This window comes from Microcaecilia unicolor, chromosome 1, assembly GCF_901765095.1.
Source record: "Microcaecilia unicolor chromosome 1, aMicUni1.1, whole genome shotgun sequence".
Taxonomy (NCBI): domain Eukaryota; kingdom Metazoa; phylum Chordata; class Amphibia; order Gymnophiona; family Siphonopidae; genus Microcaecilia; species Microcaecilia unicolor.
In genome coordinates, this window is record NC_044031.1 from 61,302,079 (window position 1) to 61,321,984 (window position 19,906).

At 44.2% G+C, this 19,906-nt stretch overlaps 1 protein-coding gene across 4 annotated transcripts in view; it reads left to right on the top strand.

Moving 5' to 3' along the window:
* Positions 1-19,906, top strand: part of CRHR2 (corticotropin releasing hormone receptor 2) — a 452,797-nt gene that overhangs the window by 128,326 nt on the left and 304,565 nt on the right. For 2 of the 4 annotated variants that reach the window (XM_030197833.1, XM_030197841.1), the window contains one exon: positions 19,214-19,333. The exons of 1 other annotated variant lie outside the window; for it this stretch is intronic. In XM_030197833.1, the coding sequence (XP_030053693.1) occupies positions 19,214-19,333 (120 nt within the window). Of the gene's footprint in view, positions 1-18,995; positions 19,114-19,213; positions 19,334-19,906 lie in introns of those variants that run through there. One more of the 4 variants, XM_030197828.1, reaches the window with a different exon arrangement.

Below are 19,906 nucleotides of genomic sequence, written 5' to 3' on the forward strand. Positions count from 1 at the left end.
TATAGTAGTGCATAAATGCAACAAGGCATGCACATGGGCGGAGCATGGGAGGGGCATGGACATGTTTCCAAGTTATATATATAACTTATAGAATATTGTAAGCTAGAGTATATATCACGCCTAAAAATTCCGCATGGAAAAAAAAATAAAACAGGCTTAAATTTCCACACGGAATAGAGAATACACCGAGCACCTCTCTACGCGACCAACTTCAGTCACAGCCATTTATGTCATGTTTTACGTGGCATAAATCCTGACACCTAAATTAGGTGCAGAGCGGGTGTATTCTATAACAACGTGCATAGAGTTTAGAAATGCCCACACCTTGCCCCCTTTTTCAAATATATGACTTAGAATTTAAGCACACCATGTTACAGAATGCACTTAGTGAGTTGTGTGGAGGAGTGGCCTAGTGGTTAGAGCACCAGTCTTGCAATCCAGAGGGAGCCAGTTCAAATCCCACTGCTGCTCCTTGTGATCTTGGGCAAGTCACTTAATCCTCCATTGCCTCAGGTACAAACTTAGATTGTGAGCCCTCCTGGGACAGAGAAATATCCAGTGTACCTGAATGTAACTCACCTTGAGCTACTACTGAAGAAGGTGTGAGCAAAATCTAAATAAATAAATTTTAATGCCAATTAGTGCTGATAATTGCTTGTTAACATCCAATTGACAGTGCTGATTAGTTACCAATTAAGTTACATGCTTTGTTATAGAATATGCTTCAATCTCCACATGGAAGTTAAGGATCAATATATAGAATCCCAGGGATGTCATGCAACAGGCATGAACATTTTGCCTGCCATTAAACTGAAGTTACTACTCTTGCCTAACTTTAAGTACATCTATGCCAACTTACACTAGTATTCTATAGTGGTATATGGGAACACTGATGCCATTATAGAATTGGCACTCAACATGTGGCATTGCCACACATTATTGGAGGTACCAGATTATAGATTTGCCACCTCTAAGAGTTTAAATCAGGTATGGAAGTTATTTAACAGTACTTTATTGGAAACACAGATGTATCACACACATTAACAAAGCTACAAGGAAGACCATACAGCCACTGGCATAGTTACAAATGTGAGGTGGAAAGACGTTATTAGAGCCAAAAGACCATCTTTCCAAAAATGGAAAAACACAGCCTGTGAGAGTGTCAGTTGGACCATTAGATCTTCAAGGAGTAAAGGGGGGGGGGGGGAGGAGACTCAGGAGACAAGGCCTTAGTAGAGCTACCCATGTCCGAATGGCATTTAAAGGTGATGATATGGAAGAACTGAAACAAATCTTGTGAAACTGGAAGATGTAATAAGTCAAACTGACAAACTAAAGAGCAGCAAACACCTGGACTAGACTATATTTATTTATTTAGACATTTATACCCCACATACAGATGTGCAGATGGAATAAAATTATTCAAAGTTATTAAATCACATGGGTACTGTCAGGAATTGCAAAAGGACATTATGAAACAAGAAGAGTGGGCATCTAAATATCATTAAAAATTAAATGGGAAGAATAACCAAATTACAGCTACAGTGTACATGATGCTAGGTTCCACATTAGAAATCACTACCCAGGAATAAGATCTAGGTGTCATCATAGACAATAAGTGGAAATCTTATGTTCAGTGTGTGGTGGTGGTGGCCAATAAAACAAAGCATAGAATGTTAGGAAATATAAGGACTGAAATAGAGAATGAAATAAAGAATACAATACTAACTTTGTATTGCACCATGAGGATTCTGGTCACCACATCTCAAAAAAGATGTGGAGGGGCATTTTCTAAAGGAACGTCCAAGTTCCGATTTGGACGTCCTTGCAAAATGGCAAAATCCAGGGGTGTGGAAACCCATATTTTCGAAACAAGATGGACGTCCATCTTTCGTTTAGAAAATACCGCCAGGAACGTCCAAATCCTTAAATTTGGATGTCCCTAGATTTGGACATCCCTAGACTTTCGGCAATTTTTGAAACCAAAGACGTCCATGTCAAAAATGTCCTACTGCAAGCCATTTGGGCGTGGGAGGAGCCACCATTTGCAGGACACCAACCGGGCACCCTAGGGGGCACTGCAGTGGGCTTCATAAAATGCTCCCAGGAACATAGCTTCCTTACCTTGTGTGCTGAGCCCCCCAAAACCCACTACCCACAACTGTACACCACTACCATAGCCCTTATAGGTGAAGGGGGGCACTTATATATGGGTACAGTGGGTTTGTGGTGGGTTTTGCAGAACTTGCTGTTTCCTCCACAAATGTAACAGGTGGGGGGGGGGGGGGGTATGGGCCTGGGTCTTCCTGTCTGAAGTGCACTGCAGTACCACTAAAACTGCTCCAGGGACCTGCATACTGCTGTGATGGACCTGAGTATGACATCTGAGGCTGGCATAGAGGCTGGCACGACATATTTTTAAAGATGTTTTTTGATGGTGGGAGGGGGTTAGTGACCACTGGGGGATTAACAGGAGGTCATCCCCGAATCTCCCTGGTGGTCATCTGGTCATTTCAGGTACCTTTTGGGCCTTATTCATAAGAAAAACAGGTCTGGGTGAAAACGTCCAAGTGTTCGTCAGGGACGTCCTTGTTTTTTTCGATTAGGGGTCATGCTCAAGTCCCCCCTTTGCTATGCCTCTGATTTGCCCCCTTGTACTTTGGACGCCCTTGTGACAGACTTCCGCTAGAGACGTCCAAAATCGGGTTTTGATTATACTGATTTGGATGTCCCTGGGAGAAGGACGTCCATCTTCCGTTTTATGTCAAAAGATGAACATCCTTCTCTTTCGAAAAGGAGCCCAATAGTGTAATTAGACAAGGTGTAGAGAAGGGTAACTAGTATGATCAAGGGGACAGAACCACTCTTATATGAAGAAAAGTTAAAGAGGTTAGGACTCTTCAACTTGGAGAACAGATGCTTGGGGGGGGGGGGATATGATAGAGGCCTACAAAATCCTCAGTGGAGTGGAATGGGTAAAAGCAAATCAATTGTTTACTCTTTCAAAACAAATGCAAAAACTACAGAACACACTATGCAGTTACATAGCAATACTTTCAAAACAAATAGCAGAAAATATTTTTCACTTAATATGTAGTTATACTCTGGAACTTGTTGCCTAGAGGATATGGTAAAAAGAGGTAGCATAGCTCAGTGGCGTAGCCAGACAGCCAGTTTTGGGTGGGCCTGAGTGTGAGTCCAAAGTGGAAACTTTTCTCTGCCCCGCCCTACTCCCACCTCAAAATATATATACTTTAGCTAATAAGGATCCCCAAGCTCTGTCAGCTCAAGACTTTCTCTGAAGGTGGTCAGAACTCTCTTTTACCAAGCGTGGCAGGCAGTAGCAATGACCCTAAGCCATTGATGCCTGTACCCCACACATGCTTAGTTGTTGATGATTCAAGGATGCTGTTGTCAACTGCAGAGCTTGGTAGAAGAGAGTTCTGGCTGTCTTTGGAGGAGGTCCTTAGCTGGGGATGCTTGCGGATCCTCACCAGCTATACAGCAAGGGTCAGGACTGGTGTTAGACCTGCTTGAGCTCAGATCAGAAAATAAAGGAGGGCCTCCTCGATTCCCTCTTCTCTTTGCCTCCGCTCCGATTTCCCACCTGCCATTACTATCACACCAACAGACCCTCACCAAATACAGAACAAGGGATCACAAATTAGAAATAAAATTTTTTAGACAAGACTTGAATGGGAACCCCAAGAAGTTAAACTTGGCATTAATGCAACACTGGAGACATAAAACAGAAATGCATTTCCTTTCCTCCTGAACACAATACAAAGACATTTGCTAGGCACATTTCCAAAAGCTAACACATTCCATTTAAAACATTCAAAATAAAATGCTTTGTTTCTACCTTTGTTGTCTGGGCATTTTATTTTTCCATCTTGCTGGTTCCAATTTCTCTTCTCTGCTTTCCTGTCTGCTAATTCTCCTTCAAGCGGCTGCAGTCCATGTTTTTTCTCTTCTCTCCTGTCTTTTCCCTCACTACACCTGCCTCTGACATATTGATCATTCCTTTTTAGCTCTTTTCTGCCTTTCTCTCACTTTTCTTCTCCTCCTTTTTCTTTTCAACTACCTATCAAATTTCCATCTTCTTCTTTCACCCACTAGCTCTTCCATCCCCCATCTCACTCCTTCCCCAGCCCTACATTCCCTTTCATCTTTAATCTACTACCCATGACCATATTTATACCCTCTGTAATCACTATCCTCTCATTCATTTCCTTGCCACCCCCTCCTGGCCTCTTCCACAGGGTTCTACCATTCCCATCATCTTCCTCCATCCGCCCTTCCAGCCCAGCATCTGATCCCTCTTCCTCCCCTCCCCACCCAACCCTCATAGCCTGACATTTCTCTGTCCTATCTTCCCTCCTGCCCTCTCCCCCCATAGTCCAGCATTTTTCTCTTTTTCTCCCCTCTCCACCTCCTATGTACCTCTCCCTCCCTCTCATGCACCCCCATGTCCAACATCTCCCCCTCTCATTCTCACTGTCCACTATCTCTCTCTCCCCCTCCTTGTGTTCTGGGTCCAACATCTCTCTCCCCCTCCCATGCATCTGTTTCCTCCCCTCTACCATCATGTCCAACATGTCTCCCTCCCCTCCACCCTTTGTCTAACATTTGTCCCTTTCCTCCACCCCTATGGCCAACATTTCTCCCTCCCTCATGTACCATATCTCCCTCCTCTCCTCCCCTATATTCAATATTTCTCCTTTTCTCACCACCTATCCCCTCTCCATGCAGCATGTCTCCCTCCCTGAAGAACTTCTGCTTCAGCGTCTTCCACTGCTCGGTCCTTGCAGCATTCTTTTTTTCGCCCATCGCTGGCAGCGCTGCGATTCACACAGGCTGCTCTGCTACCCCTTGCAGCGTCCATCCGGCCCTCTCTGATGCACTTCTTGTTTACGTAGGGCCAGATGGATGCGGCAGGGGGTGCGGAGCTGCCTGTGTGAATTGCAGCGCTGCAGGCGATGGGTGAAAAAAAGAATGCTGAAGGGACCGAGGCAGCGGCGGGGAGAAGAAGAATTTCAGGCAGGCAAAGCTCCCGGCCGGCCGGACACGCAGGAGAAAAGGCAGCGAGGAATGTTGTTGGGTTGGGGCTAGTTAGGGTGGGCAGGCCTGGAGCAAAAGTGGCTGGGCCTGGGCCCGTCCAGGCCCGCCCCTGGCATAGCTGGGTTTTAAAATGGTTTGGACAAATTCCTGGAGGTACAGTCCATCAACTGTTGTTATGGCAGACTCGGGGAAAGTCACCACTTCGCCCTGGGGGTAGGTAGCATGGAGTCTTGCAACTTTTTTGGGATTCTGCCAGACACTTGTGACCTGGCTTGGGCACTGTTAAAAGCACAAAACTGGGTGAGATGGACCTATGCTCTGAGTATGGCAATTATGTCTTTAGATCTAGTCTTTATTGGTCCACAGGGCCTAGCAGAAGGAGTAATATTGGAGTGCCACTTGGCAACGGTGACTGTAATGTGATAACATTTCTCATAATACTAGGATAGACACTAAGGAAGAGTACTGCTGTGGCATTTAAGGAGACTATGATAAAATGAGGAAATTAGAGTAAAACAAAAAAGGAGAAGTTGCAAAGGTTAAAAGTTTATAAAAGACGGGGGTACTGCTTAAAAATACTTTCTTGAAAGCACAAATTAGATGAATTGTATTCATTGGAAAAGGTCAAAGAAAGACCAAACAAATACCAGCATGGTTAAAGGTTGAAGTGAAAGAGGCTATTAAAGCTAAAAGGATGACTTTCATAACACTGGAAAACAGATGCAAGTGATGAAATAGAAACAGTGCATAAGCACTGACATGTTAGGATAACATTCATAAGGCAGTCCAAAAGAGAATTTGAAAAGAAGCTTACCATAGAGGCAAAATCTCATGGTAAATATTTTTTCAAATACATTAGAAGCAGTAAGCCTATGAAGAAGTCAGTTGGACCATTAGGTGACATAAAGGGTGTAAATGGGTCACTCAGGGAGTATAGGGTCATAGCAGAAAAGCTAAAATAAATATGTGCTTCTATCTTTCTTGAGGAGAATGTTGGAAAAATACCTATGCCAAAATAGTCTTTGGTGCTGGTAATTCAGAGAATTTGAAAGGCATCTCAAAGGAAAAAGTGATAAATTAATTGACAAGCTAAGTTGTTGCAAGTCACCTAGACCAGATGGTACACACCCTAGAGTTTTGAAAAAACTCAGAAATGAATTTCAGGTCTATTAGTAGCAACCTGTAATTTATCATTAAAATTGGCTATCTGTACATGAGGATTTTTAAAAAGGGATGTAGGGAGGATCCAGGAACCTATAGACCAGTAAGCCTGAGTGCCAATATTAGAAAAAACTATTTTCTCTTGAGTTGCAAAATAGAGAAACAGTAAAAATTAATAATGTGTATACAGTACCTACACCAATATACCATTAATAATGATTAATGTGTATTGGGACTTTCATAGTGCAAAATGCTGAGTACAGTCAATAAAGCAGTGTTTATTCTATAGCATTACTACAACCCATACAAGCCTATAGGTGATATGGCCCTAAATGCAATGGTTTTCATGTCATTGTTTTTATGAGTGCCAGGCAAAATGGTAGAGATCATTTTGAAAATTTTTTTTACTACGTATATGGAAAAGCATAGCCTAATGGGTCAGAGCCAGCATAGATTTAGCAAACAGGGCCCTTAAGTTGGAGAAGCTGTCTTCTACATGCCTGAGTGACCCTAGAAATATTAGAAATAAAGCAGCCTTTTTGCTAAAGTGCAGTAAGCTTTGCAGTTACCGCACATTTACTGCAAAAAGTAATGTGCAGCAATTCACTGCCTATGTGGTATCAAGTATGCATATGTAGTATCACATCATACCTTGTGCATGATAGCATGGCATCTTTTTGCCAGGTATATTTATGACCTGGATTGGCCACTGATAGAAGCAGGATGCTGGGCTAGATGGACCATTGGTCTGACCCAGCATGGCTATTATGTTCTTATGAGTTTATGAGTTGGACAGACTAGATGGACTGTACAGTTCTTTATCTGCCATTATCTACTATGTTACTATGTCCTGCATTTGACCCTTATTTAGGGAACATGCAGGCCATCAGCTCTAACAGCCTGCCCATGAAATGCAGTGGGTACCTAGTCCTACACCACGCGTTCTCAATCCTCTCCCTCCCCCCGATGTCATATTCCATCCCTGATGTTGGATCCTCACTGAAAAACCCATTATTGCCCCAATCAAGAACTGCCCCCCCCAAGGCACAAGACCCTGCTGCTGATTCCAAACCTCATTGTCTGACATTGAAACCACATAGCCCAGTGCCCTCTCCTCCACCCCCCCCCCCCAGGACCTACCAGGGACTGCATTGGTGGTTAAGGGTGTCCCATGCGGCAGCGATCCCTTCTGCCACCTGGATTGGCACCAGGACTCAAATTGTAGGGGTCATGCTTCCATATTTGGGAGTGGGGAAATGATCAGAGGGGTGGGGGGCTTGATTGGAGCATAGGGGAAGTGATCATGGGTGGAGGGAATGGCATCAGCCATGCAGGCTCTGACCAAGAAGCATCAAGCCATGGCTTTGAGGCCCCATGCTCCTGGCACAATAAAATAACCCCAGCTTTTGGCTGAAGCTATTTTACCATGATTTTAATGCCCATAATGCAACTTGTGGTATGTACCTGGTGCACACTGCAAGTCACATTTTGGTTTTTACATAGAAATGAGCTACTTTGCAAATACTTGCATGTTTTGCATCTCATTACCATGTAACCCACAGTTGGAATTTGGAGGAGTACCCCAGCTAGTCTGGTTTTCTGGATATCCATACAGACTATGCAAGAGAGAAATCTGCAGAGGAAGCAGTGCATGCAAATCAATCTCATGCATATTCAGTGTGGATATCCTGAAAACCTGACTGGCTGTCCAGGACAGACTTGAGAACCATTGTAATATATATCTAAACTTACAGTATTTTGTAAGTTACGTATGTAAGTGGGCCAGTGCTTTGAACATAAGAATAGCCATACTGGGTTAGACCAATGGTCCATCTAGTCCAGTATCCTGCTTCCAGTAGTGGCCAACCCAGGTCACAAGTACCTGGCAGAAACCCAATTAATAACACCATTCTATACTACCAGTCCCAGGGCAGGTACTGGCTTTCCCCATGTCCATCTCAATAGCAGACTATGCACTTTTCCTCCAGGAGCTTTTTCAAACCTTTTTTAAACCCAAATACACTAACCACTGTTACCACATCCTCTGGCAACATGTTCCAGAACTTAACTATGCTTTGAGTGAAAAAATATTTTCTCCTATTTGTTTTAAAAGTATTTCCATGCAATTTCATTGAATGTCCCCCGGTCTTTCAACTTCTTGAAAGAGTGAAAAATTGATTCACCTCCACCCGTTCCACACCACTCAGGACTTTGTAGACCTCAGTCGTATCCCCCCCTCAGCCATCTCTTTTCCAAGCTGAAGAGACCTAACCTCTTTAGCCTTTCTTCATATGGGAGGAGTTCCATCCCCTCTATCATTTTGGTTGCTCTTCTTTGAACCTTTTTAACCTTTTCTAATTCTGAGATACGGCAACCAGAATTGAATGCAAAACTATGGAGCAATACAGAGGCATTATATTTTGGAATTTGGAGGAGTTGATGGAGGTAAGCAGGAGAGTGAGGATGCTTCTTAATTATTCCCCATGACCACCATCTGCGTTGGGAGCTCAGGCACAGCCTTGTGACGTCAAGGAAGCACCTCAGAAAACCCTTAAAAGCCATCTTGGTCTGCGGCTCACAGGGAACTGTGTTGGAATTCGGAGGAGTCAGTGGAGGTGAGCAGTAGAGCGAGGGCACTTCTTAATTTTCCCTTTGACTACTCTAACAAACCAGGCTTGGCCTGCAACTCACCTGAGATTGTGTTAGAGTTCGGAATTGGTGGAGATGAGCAGGAGAGCAAGGGTGCTTCTTAATTTTACCCCGTGACTACCATGTGTTATGGGAGCATGGGCACCACCTTGTGACATCAGCGGAAGCACCGCTAAACACCCTTAAGTCAACTTGACCTGCAGAACATGACCACAGGGCATGGCCAAAGGGACGTGCCCAAAAGGGCACATCAGGCCCCCTTAGAACTGAGGAGAATTAGGATATTTGAACATGGGGGAAAAAGAGGAAAGTTTAATCCAGGGGGTGGTAACTGTAAATACTCCCCTACAGGGGGTCTATGGATAGGCATACCTTATCTTTTCTAGAACCTGGACAAGTTGCTTCATCTATGTCTCCTGAAGGTGCTTCTATAAGATCACCAGAGAGAACACCCCCCACCCCATGCCGAGCACCTCCTTACCTTAAGTACATAGTTCTGATGCACAATATCTTTAATTGAAGTATGCTCTTAAAATTGAGGGAAGAAAAATAAAAAGTACAAAAGCACATGAGAGGATTTTTATGCCAGTGATAATATTGTAGCCAGTGAGTGACTGCAGCAAAGCATTGGCGGTTTGGCTCGTTAACACTTTTTCTTCTCATTTTAGTACATAAGTACATAAGTACATAAGTAGTGCCATACTGGGAAAGACCAAAGGTCCATCTAGCCCAGCATCCTGTCACCGACAGTGGCCAATCCAGGTCAAGGGCACCTGGCACGCTCCCCAAACGTAAAAACATTCCAGACAAGTTATACCTAAAAATGCGGAATTTTTCCAAGTCCATTTAATAGCGGTCTATGGACTTGTCCTTTAGGAATCTATCTAACCCCTTTTTAAACTCCGTCAAGCTAACCGCCCGTACCACGTTCTCCGGCAACGAATTCCAGAGTCTAATTACACGTTGGGTGAAGAAAAATTTTCTCCGATTCGTTTTAAATTTACCACACTGTAGCTTCAACTCATGCCCTCTAGTCCTAGTATTTTTGGATAGTGTGAACAGTCGCTTCACATCCACCCGATCCATTCCACTCATTATTTTATACACTTCTATCATATCTCCCCTCAGCCGTCTCTTCTCCAAGCTGAAAAGCCCTAGCCTTCTCAGCCTCTCTTCATAGGAAAGTCGTCCCATCCCCACTATCATTTTCGTCGCCCTTCGCTGTACCTTTTCCAATTCTACTATATCTTTTTTGAGATACGGAGACCAGTACTGAACACAATACTCCAGGTGCGGTCGCACCATGGAGCGATACAACGGCATTATAACATCCGCACACCTGGACTCCATACCCTTCCTAATAACACCCAACATTCTATTCGCTTTCCTAGCCGCAGCAGCACACTGAGCAGAAGGTTTCAGCGTATCATCGACGACGACACCCAGATTCCTTTCTTGATCCGTAACTCCTAACGCGGAACCTTGCATGTTACTTTTGAAGTGCTATTAATATAGGTGATAGTATTCTTTGTATGTCTATCAACACATTTCCCCCATAATTGCTACAGATCACCTGTTTGCTAATCATTTACTTATTATGTATGCTTAGGGTCTTTTTACTAAAGCTTAGCCTGCACTAATGGAATTAGCACATACTAAAGGGCCCTTTTACAAAGTGGCAGTAGCCATACTGCTGTGCTCAGGAGCCCAGCAGTAAGCTTCTGGTGTGCTTTGATTAAGGCGCTAGAAAATACTTCAAAATTTTCTAGCACATGGGGCATGCCTGGTGGTAGCTGGGCTGCGCCGTGTGTTGCCAAGTTACCGTAACCCCTACCTCCTCCTAAATAGAAAGCGGTAAGAGCTTCCCCAGGAAATGGCCAAACGCCACTGCCTTCCAGGAAAAAAAACCAACTTTTACCAGCAACGGTAAAAGGGGGTTTTGGCGACACCACTGCAGGACCCCTTTTCCCACCGTTTGGTAAAAGGACCCCTAAATGCTATGAAGCCCATTTTATACCTATTAGCACACAGTATGCTTTAGTAAAACTCCCCTATATTTCCTAGCTGGATGATGTATTTTCTTTTATAATTTTGTGGAATTGATATTTCAGAAAGTTCAATTAAAAAAAAAAGAAATCAAAAAAATCTTGATTATGTAAGTCTTCATACGCACTAAGTCCCTTTTGCAGCAAAAACAGAGCCATGGGAAATATAAGATAAAAGAAAAGTCCATAAGCCATTATTAAGATGGACTTGGGGAAAATCCATTGCTTATTTCTAGGATAAGCAGCATAAAATCTGTTTTACTATTCTGGGATCCTGCATATGGAGCTGATACTAAATACAAGACACTCATTCAGATAAGAAGCTCTAGCTTTAGCACTGGTAAACAGCTTTAAAATGCTGGCTTAAGATGCAAATATCAGAATACCTGCATTTTTTATTTGCTCTCTAAGGGAGTCGGCGGTAAGCCCAACGCGGGCTTACAGCTTGCTAAACAGGAAGTATCGCCGGGCTACTGCAGCAGCCCAGCAGTAGTTCCCACCCTCAGCGCATGCCGTTACCCGGCGGTAATCACTGCCTGGGTTACCGCCGGGTTAGTGCGGGAGCCCTCACCACCACCTCAATGGGTGGCAGTAAATGCTCCCCCCGAAATGGCTGTGCAGCAAGTGAAGCACTTATACCCTCAGCGCGCATCAAAAACACAAGCTGATGCTAGCGCAGGTCCCATTTTGCTGCAGCTTAGTAAAAGGACCCCCAAGTGAGTGTTTGGTACAGACTCCTGATGCAGGCTTTACGGCCGAAACGTGATTCGTGTTGAGTCTTTGTTGCACACCAATACATTTTCTGCACGACATTGCTTGCTTTAGGACATTTCTGTCGCCTTTGCTGCTGTTGATTCTAGTCGCTTTGTGCAAAGGTTTGTTCTTCTTTGTGCCTGGGCTGTCTTAACCTCAAACAGTCCAAAACCCTTATTTCTCATGACCTTTAAGAAATTGCTCCAACTGCAAAGAGTCCCAAAATATGAAATCTTTACGTGAAACATAAGAAAGAGAGAAATGTATCCACAATCAATAACTGATGTTCATTGCCAACAATTTGGAGTTGCACTCGCTTCCACGTCAAAATTTTATAACGTGCAATTCCAAAGAGGAGAGACAATGGGTAGATCAGGGGATATTCCCAGAAGTTAGGCATAAGCCCTGTAGGCAAGTCAAACTGACCTTTAGGTTAGATCCCCCACCATGAGTATAGAAAGAGGTTTGTCCAGTGCAGGGGTGGCACTGGCAGCCCATAGAGAATGGTGCTGACGGACAGAATTCTTTTTTGGTGGAGGACCTCCTTGGCTGGTGGGGCTTGGGATCCCCTACCAGCCATAGTGGGGGTCCAGGCCCCCCAAGTGCCTATGACACTGAACACATTCCCCCCCACCCCCGAAGAACAAAAATTCCACACCTCTAGGCTTCCATGAGATTGAGCTGTGCTAAACTAAACAGTCATCGTGTTTTGTTATATAAATGATGTATAAATACATACATGCATAACATATATATTGGGGGGGGGGGGGGAGTCAGTTTTCAAAAGCTATTTAGGTACAAACTTAGATTGTGAGCCCTCCTGGGACAGAGAAATATCCAGTGTACCTGAATGTAACTCACCTTGAGCTACTACTGAAAAAGGTGTGAGCAAAATCCAAATCAATCAATCAATAAATCAATAAATAAATAAATAAAATAAGATGGGAAGTACAGACATGACACTGACTGCCAAGAAGGGAAAACTGCTTTTGTGTGATCAGTGCCTCTCTTCACTTCCTTCTCCCACATCTGCAAGGCAAATTCATATCCAGCCAACCAGTTTTCAATTTCAAACATTTTCTGAAATACGATCAGTGCACTTCACAGTGACTGGAGCCCAGTGTACTTGAAATAGCAATTTATAGGAGGGGGAAAAAAAAATCAAAGCAAAGTCCTATTTCAGCAATGGAAAGAACAATGTTGATATTTGCCTCGAGCAGTAGCAATAATCTACTTATAATTATTGTTCTGAGTGTATTTAAATTGGATTTAGCATTGTTATGAACTTCCTGCATTTCTTTGTCTAAGAGGACTTTACAATTTATTCTCAGCAATATAGTACATTCAGCTCAAAGGCTGAGATTTAAGTACCTGCCCACTCCCACACCTCCTAACACCCACACCAAGATGTGCTGATAGGGCAGGAGATTCTACTGAGAAAGGAGCAGATTCACTGCATACTAGGGTTGTGTATGGGGATGGGGACAATGGGGAAACCAGTGGTTTATACTGCGGGGCATGGGAAGGGGGCGGAAGTGAATGAGGATGAGAAGGGATAGGAATCAGATTCTGTGCCTGTGCACTCCTCAACTCGGAAACTTGAAACACCAACACCTCAGCAAAAAAAAAAAAGGAGAGGGGGGAAATTTCAAAAAATCTTGCTTATTTAACAAAGCAATGCCTGCTATTTTGTGTTGTTCTAGGATGCATTTTATATTTTGTTTGAGTTTACAAGATCTTTTAAATGCGGGATGGGGATGGGAAAGAAAACTGGGGGGATGGTGAGGGGACGGAAAAGAACTGACTGGGGACGGGTGGGGATGAGGACCACATTATGTCCCCGTGCACACCTGCTGCACATTTCCCCCCTTTTATGCAGTGAAAGATTATTCTATAGCAGCATCTGGGCGTTCATATTGCATTACAGAATATTAGCATAACCTGGTATCGGTGCACGGTACATTTACATGCCCACAGTAACACCAGCCATAGACCTCATTGTTGAGCTGTCTAAACTGCCTTTGATTATACAGTTTTATGGGCTGGGGGATTTGAGGTACATGTCAATGCTGTAAGTGATGGATCTCACTGTTGTTTTGATGCCTGGTCCTAATATATCGGTGGTTCCCAAACCTGTCCTGGGGGTACCCCAGCTAGTCTGGTTTTCTGAATATCCACACTGACTATGCAAGAGAGAAATTTGCAGTGGAAGCAGTGCATGCAAATCAATCTCATGCATATTCAGTGTGGATATCCTGAAAACATGACTGGATGTCCAGGACAGGCTTGAGAACCACTGTAATATATATCTAAACTTACAGTATTCTGTAAGTTACGTATGTAAGTGGGCCAGTGCTTTGAACAGACCAATGGGTCAGACCAATGGTCCATCTAGTCCAGTATCCTGCTTCCAACAGTGGCCAACCCAGGTCACAAGTATCTGGCAGAAACTCAATTAATAACACCATTCTATACTACCAATCCCAGGGCAGGTAGTGGCTTTCCCTATGTCCATCTCAATAACAGACTATGCACTTTTCCTCCAGGAGCTTTTCCAAACCTTTTTAAACCCAAATACACTAACCACTGTTACCACATCCTCTGGCAACAAGTTCCAGAGCTTAACTATGCTTTGAGTGAAAAAATATTTCCTACTATTTATTTTAAAAGTATTTCCATGCAATTTCATTGAATGTCTCCTGGTTGTCCTACTTTTTGAAAGAGTGAAAAATTGATTCACCTCCACCCGTTCCACACCACTCAGGACTTTGTAGACCTCAGTCATATCCCCCCTCAGCCATCTCTTTTCCAAGCTGAAGAGACCTAACCTGTTTAGCCTTTCCTCTTATGGGCGGAGTTCCATCCCCTCTATCATTTTGGTCGCTCTTCTTTGAACCTTTTTAACCTTTTCTAATTCTGAGATACGGCAATCAGAATTGAATGCAAAACTCTGGAGCGATACAGAGGCATTATAATATTCTTGGTCTTATTTTGCATTCCTTTACTAATAGTTCCTAGCATCCTGTTTTTTTTTTTTTTTTTTTGGCCATTGCCGCACACTGAGAAGGGGAATGGAACTTGATATACCGCCTTTCTGTGGTTTTTGCAACTACATTCAAAGCAGTTTACATAGGGGTCCTTTTACTAAGCCACGTGTCTACGCGTGCCGAACGCGTGCCATAATGGAGTTACCGCCCGACTATCGCATGGCTCGTGCGGTAATTTCATTTTTTCCTTTGTTTTCAGATGCGCAGAACACATGCGCGCAGGTCATTACTGCCCGGATTCTTTACCGCTAGGTCAATGGCTGGCGGTAAGGTCTCAGTGCCAAAATGGATGCGCGGCAATTTTGATTTTGACGTATGTCCATTTTTGGCCAAAAAAGAGGCCTTTTTCACAGGCATGTTGAAAATGCTTTGGCGCGCACCCAAAACCCACGCCGACACTATCGCAAGCCATTTTTCAGCGCGCCTTTGTAAAAGGACCCCATAGTATATACAGATACTTATTTGTACCTGGGGCAATGGAGGGTTAAGTGAATTGCTCAGAATCACAAGGAGCTGCAGTGGGAATCGAATCCAGTTCCCCAGGATCAAGGTCCATTGCACTAACCACTGGGCTACTCCTCCACTAGCAACATTCCATGTAGAAGCCTGCCCTTGCAGATCAGCAATGTGGCCGCGCAGGCTTCTGTTTCTTTGAGTCTGACATCCTGCATGTACGTGCAGGACATTAGACTCACAGAAACAGAAGCCTGCGCAGCTGATCTGCAAGGGCAGGCTTCTACATGGAATGTTGCTAGTGGAATAGCAACATTCTATCTGGAATCTCCAATAGTAGCAAAATTCCATGTAGAATCTCAAATAGGGAAAGGGAAATTCGACTTGATATACTGCCTTTCTGAGGTTTTTGCAACTATATTCAAAGCGGTTTACATATATTCAGGTACTTATTTTGTACCAGGGGCAATGGAGGGTTAAATGACTTGCCCAGAGTCACAAGGAGCTGCAGTGGGAAGTGAATCCAGTTCCCCAGGATCAAAGTCCACTGCACTAACCACTAGGCAGAAATTTTCAGCGTATTGTCTGCAATGACACCTAGATCTTTTTTCTTGAGTGCTGACTCCTAAGGTGGACCCCAGCATCAGGTAACGGTGATTTGGATTATTCTTCCCAGTGTGCATCACATTGCATTTATCCACTTTAAATTTATCTGCTATTTGGGTGCCCAGTCTTGTAGTTTCCTATGGTCTTGCTGTAGTTTTGCAATTGGATACAATTATAACATAACATTAAAAAAAGTTCTCCCTAATATACCACACTTTAAGCTCATATCTGCACGCCAATCTGGAACTACTGCTGGGCTACCACAGGAGCCCGGCTGTAGTTTTCACCCCCAGTGTGCACCATTTTCGGTGCTACAAAAAAAGTTTCTATTTTTGTAGCGCCAGTGCTTACCCTGTGTTGATCGGGTTGGCACGGGAGCCCTTACCGCCACCTCAATGGGCAACTTGTTCACTTACTGCACGGCCATTTCTTTTCCAGAACAAGATGGCAATTTACCCGCTGCGGTAAAAGGAGGCCTCAGCCTGCGTTAAAAACATGTGCTAACACTAGTGCGAGCCCCCCTTTTACTGCAGCTTGGTAAATGGACCCCTATCCTGCTTATAATCGAAAGAGAAAAACGCCTATATTGCGACCCAAATCGGGAGATAGACGTTTATCTCCCAAAAACGAATAAATTGGTATAATCGAAAGCCGATTTTGGATGTTTTCAACTGCACTCCGTTGCGGATGCAGACAAAGTTGATGGGGGCATGTCAGAGGTGTGGCGAAGGCGGAACTGGGGGCGTGGTTATCGGCCGAATAGAGATGGGCGCATTTCACCGATAATGGAAAAAAAGTATGCGTTTTTAGCTAGAATTTAGAACACTTTTCCTGGACCCTGTTTTTCCACGAATAGGGCCCCAAAAAGTGCCCTAAATGACCAGATGACCACTGGAGGGAGTTTCACAACTTTTTATTTTCACCCTCAAATGTCATACCCACCTCCCTGGCAGCAGTATGCAGGTCCCTAGAGCAGTATTAGGGGGTGCAGTGGACTTCAGGCAGGTGGACCCAGGCCCATCACCCCTACCTGTTACACTTGTGCTGCTTAATGAGTCCTCCAACCCCCCCCCAAAACCCACTGTACCCACATGTAGGTGCCCCCCTTCACCCCTTAGGGCTATAGTAATGGTGTAGACTTGTGGGCAGTGGGTTTTGAGGGGGATTTGGGGGGCTCAACACACAAGGGAAGGGTGCTATGCACCTGGGAGCTCTTTTACCTTTTTTTTGTTTTTGTAAAAGTGCCCCCTAGGGTGCCCGGTTGGTGTCCTGGCATGTGAGGGGGACCAGTGCACTACGAATCCTGGCCCCTCCCACGAACAAATGCCTTGGATGTATTCGTTTTTGAGCTGGGCGCTTTCATTTTCCATTATCGCTGAAAAGCAAAAACGCCCAGCTCACAAATTGTCGAATAAAACATGGACGTCTATTTTTTTTTTCGAAAATACGGTTCGGTCCGCCCCTTCACGGACCCGTTCTCGGAGATAAACACCCATGGAGATAGACGTTTTCGTTCGATTATGCCCCTCCATGTGTGCTAAATAAGATGCCCATAGGAACAGAATGGGCGTCATCATTTAGCACATGCTAATCATTAGCACACGCTAAATACATCAGCGCACCTTAGTAAAAGGACCCCAAAATATTTAAGGCTGGTCTTTTACAAGATGACAAATGTTGGCAGTGTACCTTGACAGGAAGGGGTCTAAAACATATGATATATTATTGTCCCTTGATTTTATCTTTCTAGACATCTATATGGGCAGAAATTAAACACTTTCTCCCTGGAAATGAAGATTTGACTTTCCAAATATTCTTATTTAGATCATTAGCTCTTTCCAACCCATTAGATAAGCGGCAATCTCAATTACTAGATATCATTCTAGCTATTACCATACAAATGATCGTCTCAAATTGGAAAAATGCATCTTTGCTTAAAACTACCTTTTGGTGGCATACTATTGTTAATTTGATCACCAATTGACTCTCTTCTGTATCTGGACATTCCATGGGCACTGCTATTAAGATATTTCTTTTTCAGTTTTATTTTTATTTTACAATTTTCAATTCTACATACGTATTATTTAGATACATTTCTGATTTTATATACTGCTTTGATTTTAATAGTAATATCAGCATATGTCCCATCATCTTATTGCGTTGGCTATTGTTTATATGGTTATTGATAGTTCTTGTCTTGTACTGTTAAGTATTATTTATATTGTATTTTTTGTTCAAAATACAGTAAAAAAAAAAAAAAAAAGAATAAGCGATTATAAATTCTACACTAGTTTGGGGTGTCAGTTTATAACCAGGATTGGCGAAACAAAAATCTTCTTCCTTGAACTTCATAACTTGTCTGGGCCAGTGGCATAGCCACAGGGGGTCCCATTTTGGGCCCAACCCCCCCCCCCCTTAAATTTTCCACCATCTGTTGCTATTGCTAGCAGGGATCCCCAAGCTCCATGAGGTCCTTCTTTGGCAGGCAGAAACTCCACAACACTGCCGCTGCACCCCCCACCCCCCCTTCAACACCACCTGAGGACCTCTTCTGCAGGCAAGGCTTGGGAATCCCCACCAGCTCAGGTATTTGGAGGTCGTTGGGGGGAGGGCGGCACAGAGAGCAGGGGCCAGGGCAAACCTTTGTGCCCCCCTCCAATTCAACATCTAGCTACCCGACTACCCCTCCCCCAATTTCCTCCCTGTCTAATTTCTGTAGATGCCATGCCCACCCATAGGTGCCAGCTCTGTGAAAGCTGAGCACACCCACTATTGAACAATCTCCTTTACTGTGATCAAGAAGCATTACCCGTGTTGCATTCAGTAACCCCCAATCATTTTGAAAAGTTGGCTCCTATGCTCCCTCCTCCGCAGGGTTTACTCCCCTGGAGCTCCAGATCTTTCAGAACCTCGGACAGGTACCAGGCGCTTTCCAGAGTCCAAGTGGCGTCTCTCAAGTAGGCAAATGGCTAATTTGCCTAATGGCAGACCGCGTCCTGCCCAACAGCCAATAAGAAGAGCCGAGGGGAGGGATGTGGCACTGTCCCGTCACCTCATTGGCTAGTAATTTGCAAGGGACTGCAAACTCAAGCCGAGAGCCCGAGTCAGAAGGCAGCTGGTTTGGGGGGAGCGGGGTTCAGGCACCTGAGGGGCTTTTGGGGCTCTACAGATTAGCCAGCGACCCGCTAAAGGAAGATCAGCGAGGGAGAAGCAGAGAATAATGGATGGCATGATATTTGAAATCATCATAGACGAGTTTGATGCGAATTGCAGTCTCCTGGATGCGTTGCAGGACACTTTTCTGGAGAGCGCCTCCGTCTCTTTCCTGGGGTTTGAGGGTAGGACACTGCGGGGCGTGCGAGCAGGGTGTGCGGGAAGCCCGACGACAGCGTCACGCTCATTCTCAGTTTCTTCTGTCTTCTCTCTTTGTTTTTTAAGGTCCCTATTGCAACGCCACCACCGATCAGATAGGAACCTGTTGGCCAAGGAGCAGCGCGGGGGAGCTGGTCGAAAGACCTTGTCCGGAATATTTCAATGGAATAAAATACAACACCACGCGTAAGTACAACTCTTCTCTGAAATAGCTGCGGTGCAGGCTAGCCGGTGAACTAGTCGGGCAAATAAACGCGCTAGAAATTTGTTATTTATAAGATCTCTTTCGGCACTATCCTTACAGCTTAGCGAGCCAGACAGGATTTATTGTATGTATTTATTTGTTTGCAGTAACTTATTGGTAGCCTACATTCGGCTTTATCGGCTTAAACGTTTATTAGCATGGGAAACGCGCACATCAAACTTTCTGTTTTCAAAATTGTAAACGAATTTAGGCGCAGGTTTCCATATAGTTGTGAGGAACAGCCACAGTACAGTCTGGGTGACAGGGTGCTCTCAGGATTTTCGGCTGTGTAAAATATTTTTACGGGCTCTCACCCCTTTAAAATGCAATAAACTATTCGATATATCAAGGTGTCTGTGCTTAAATCACGTTGTACCTTACTGTTATGTGATTGCACGGGGCCTTAATTCATACCGGCAATGACAAATTGCTTTGTTGGGACTCTCTGGAAAGATGGTTTAGGTTCACTGATGGTGCTACAGCTCTGATTCTCTCAGCAGCAATCGGAAATGTCA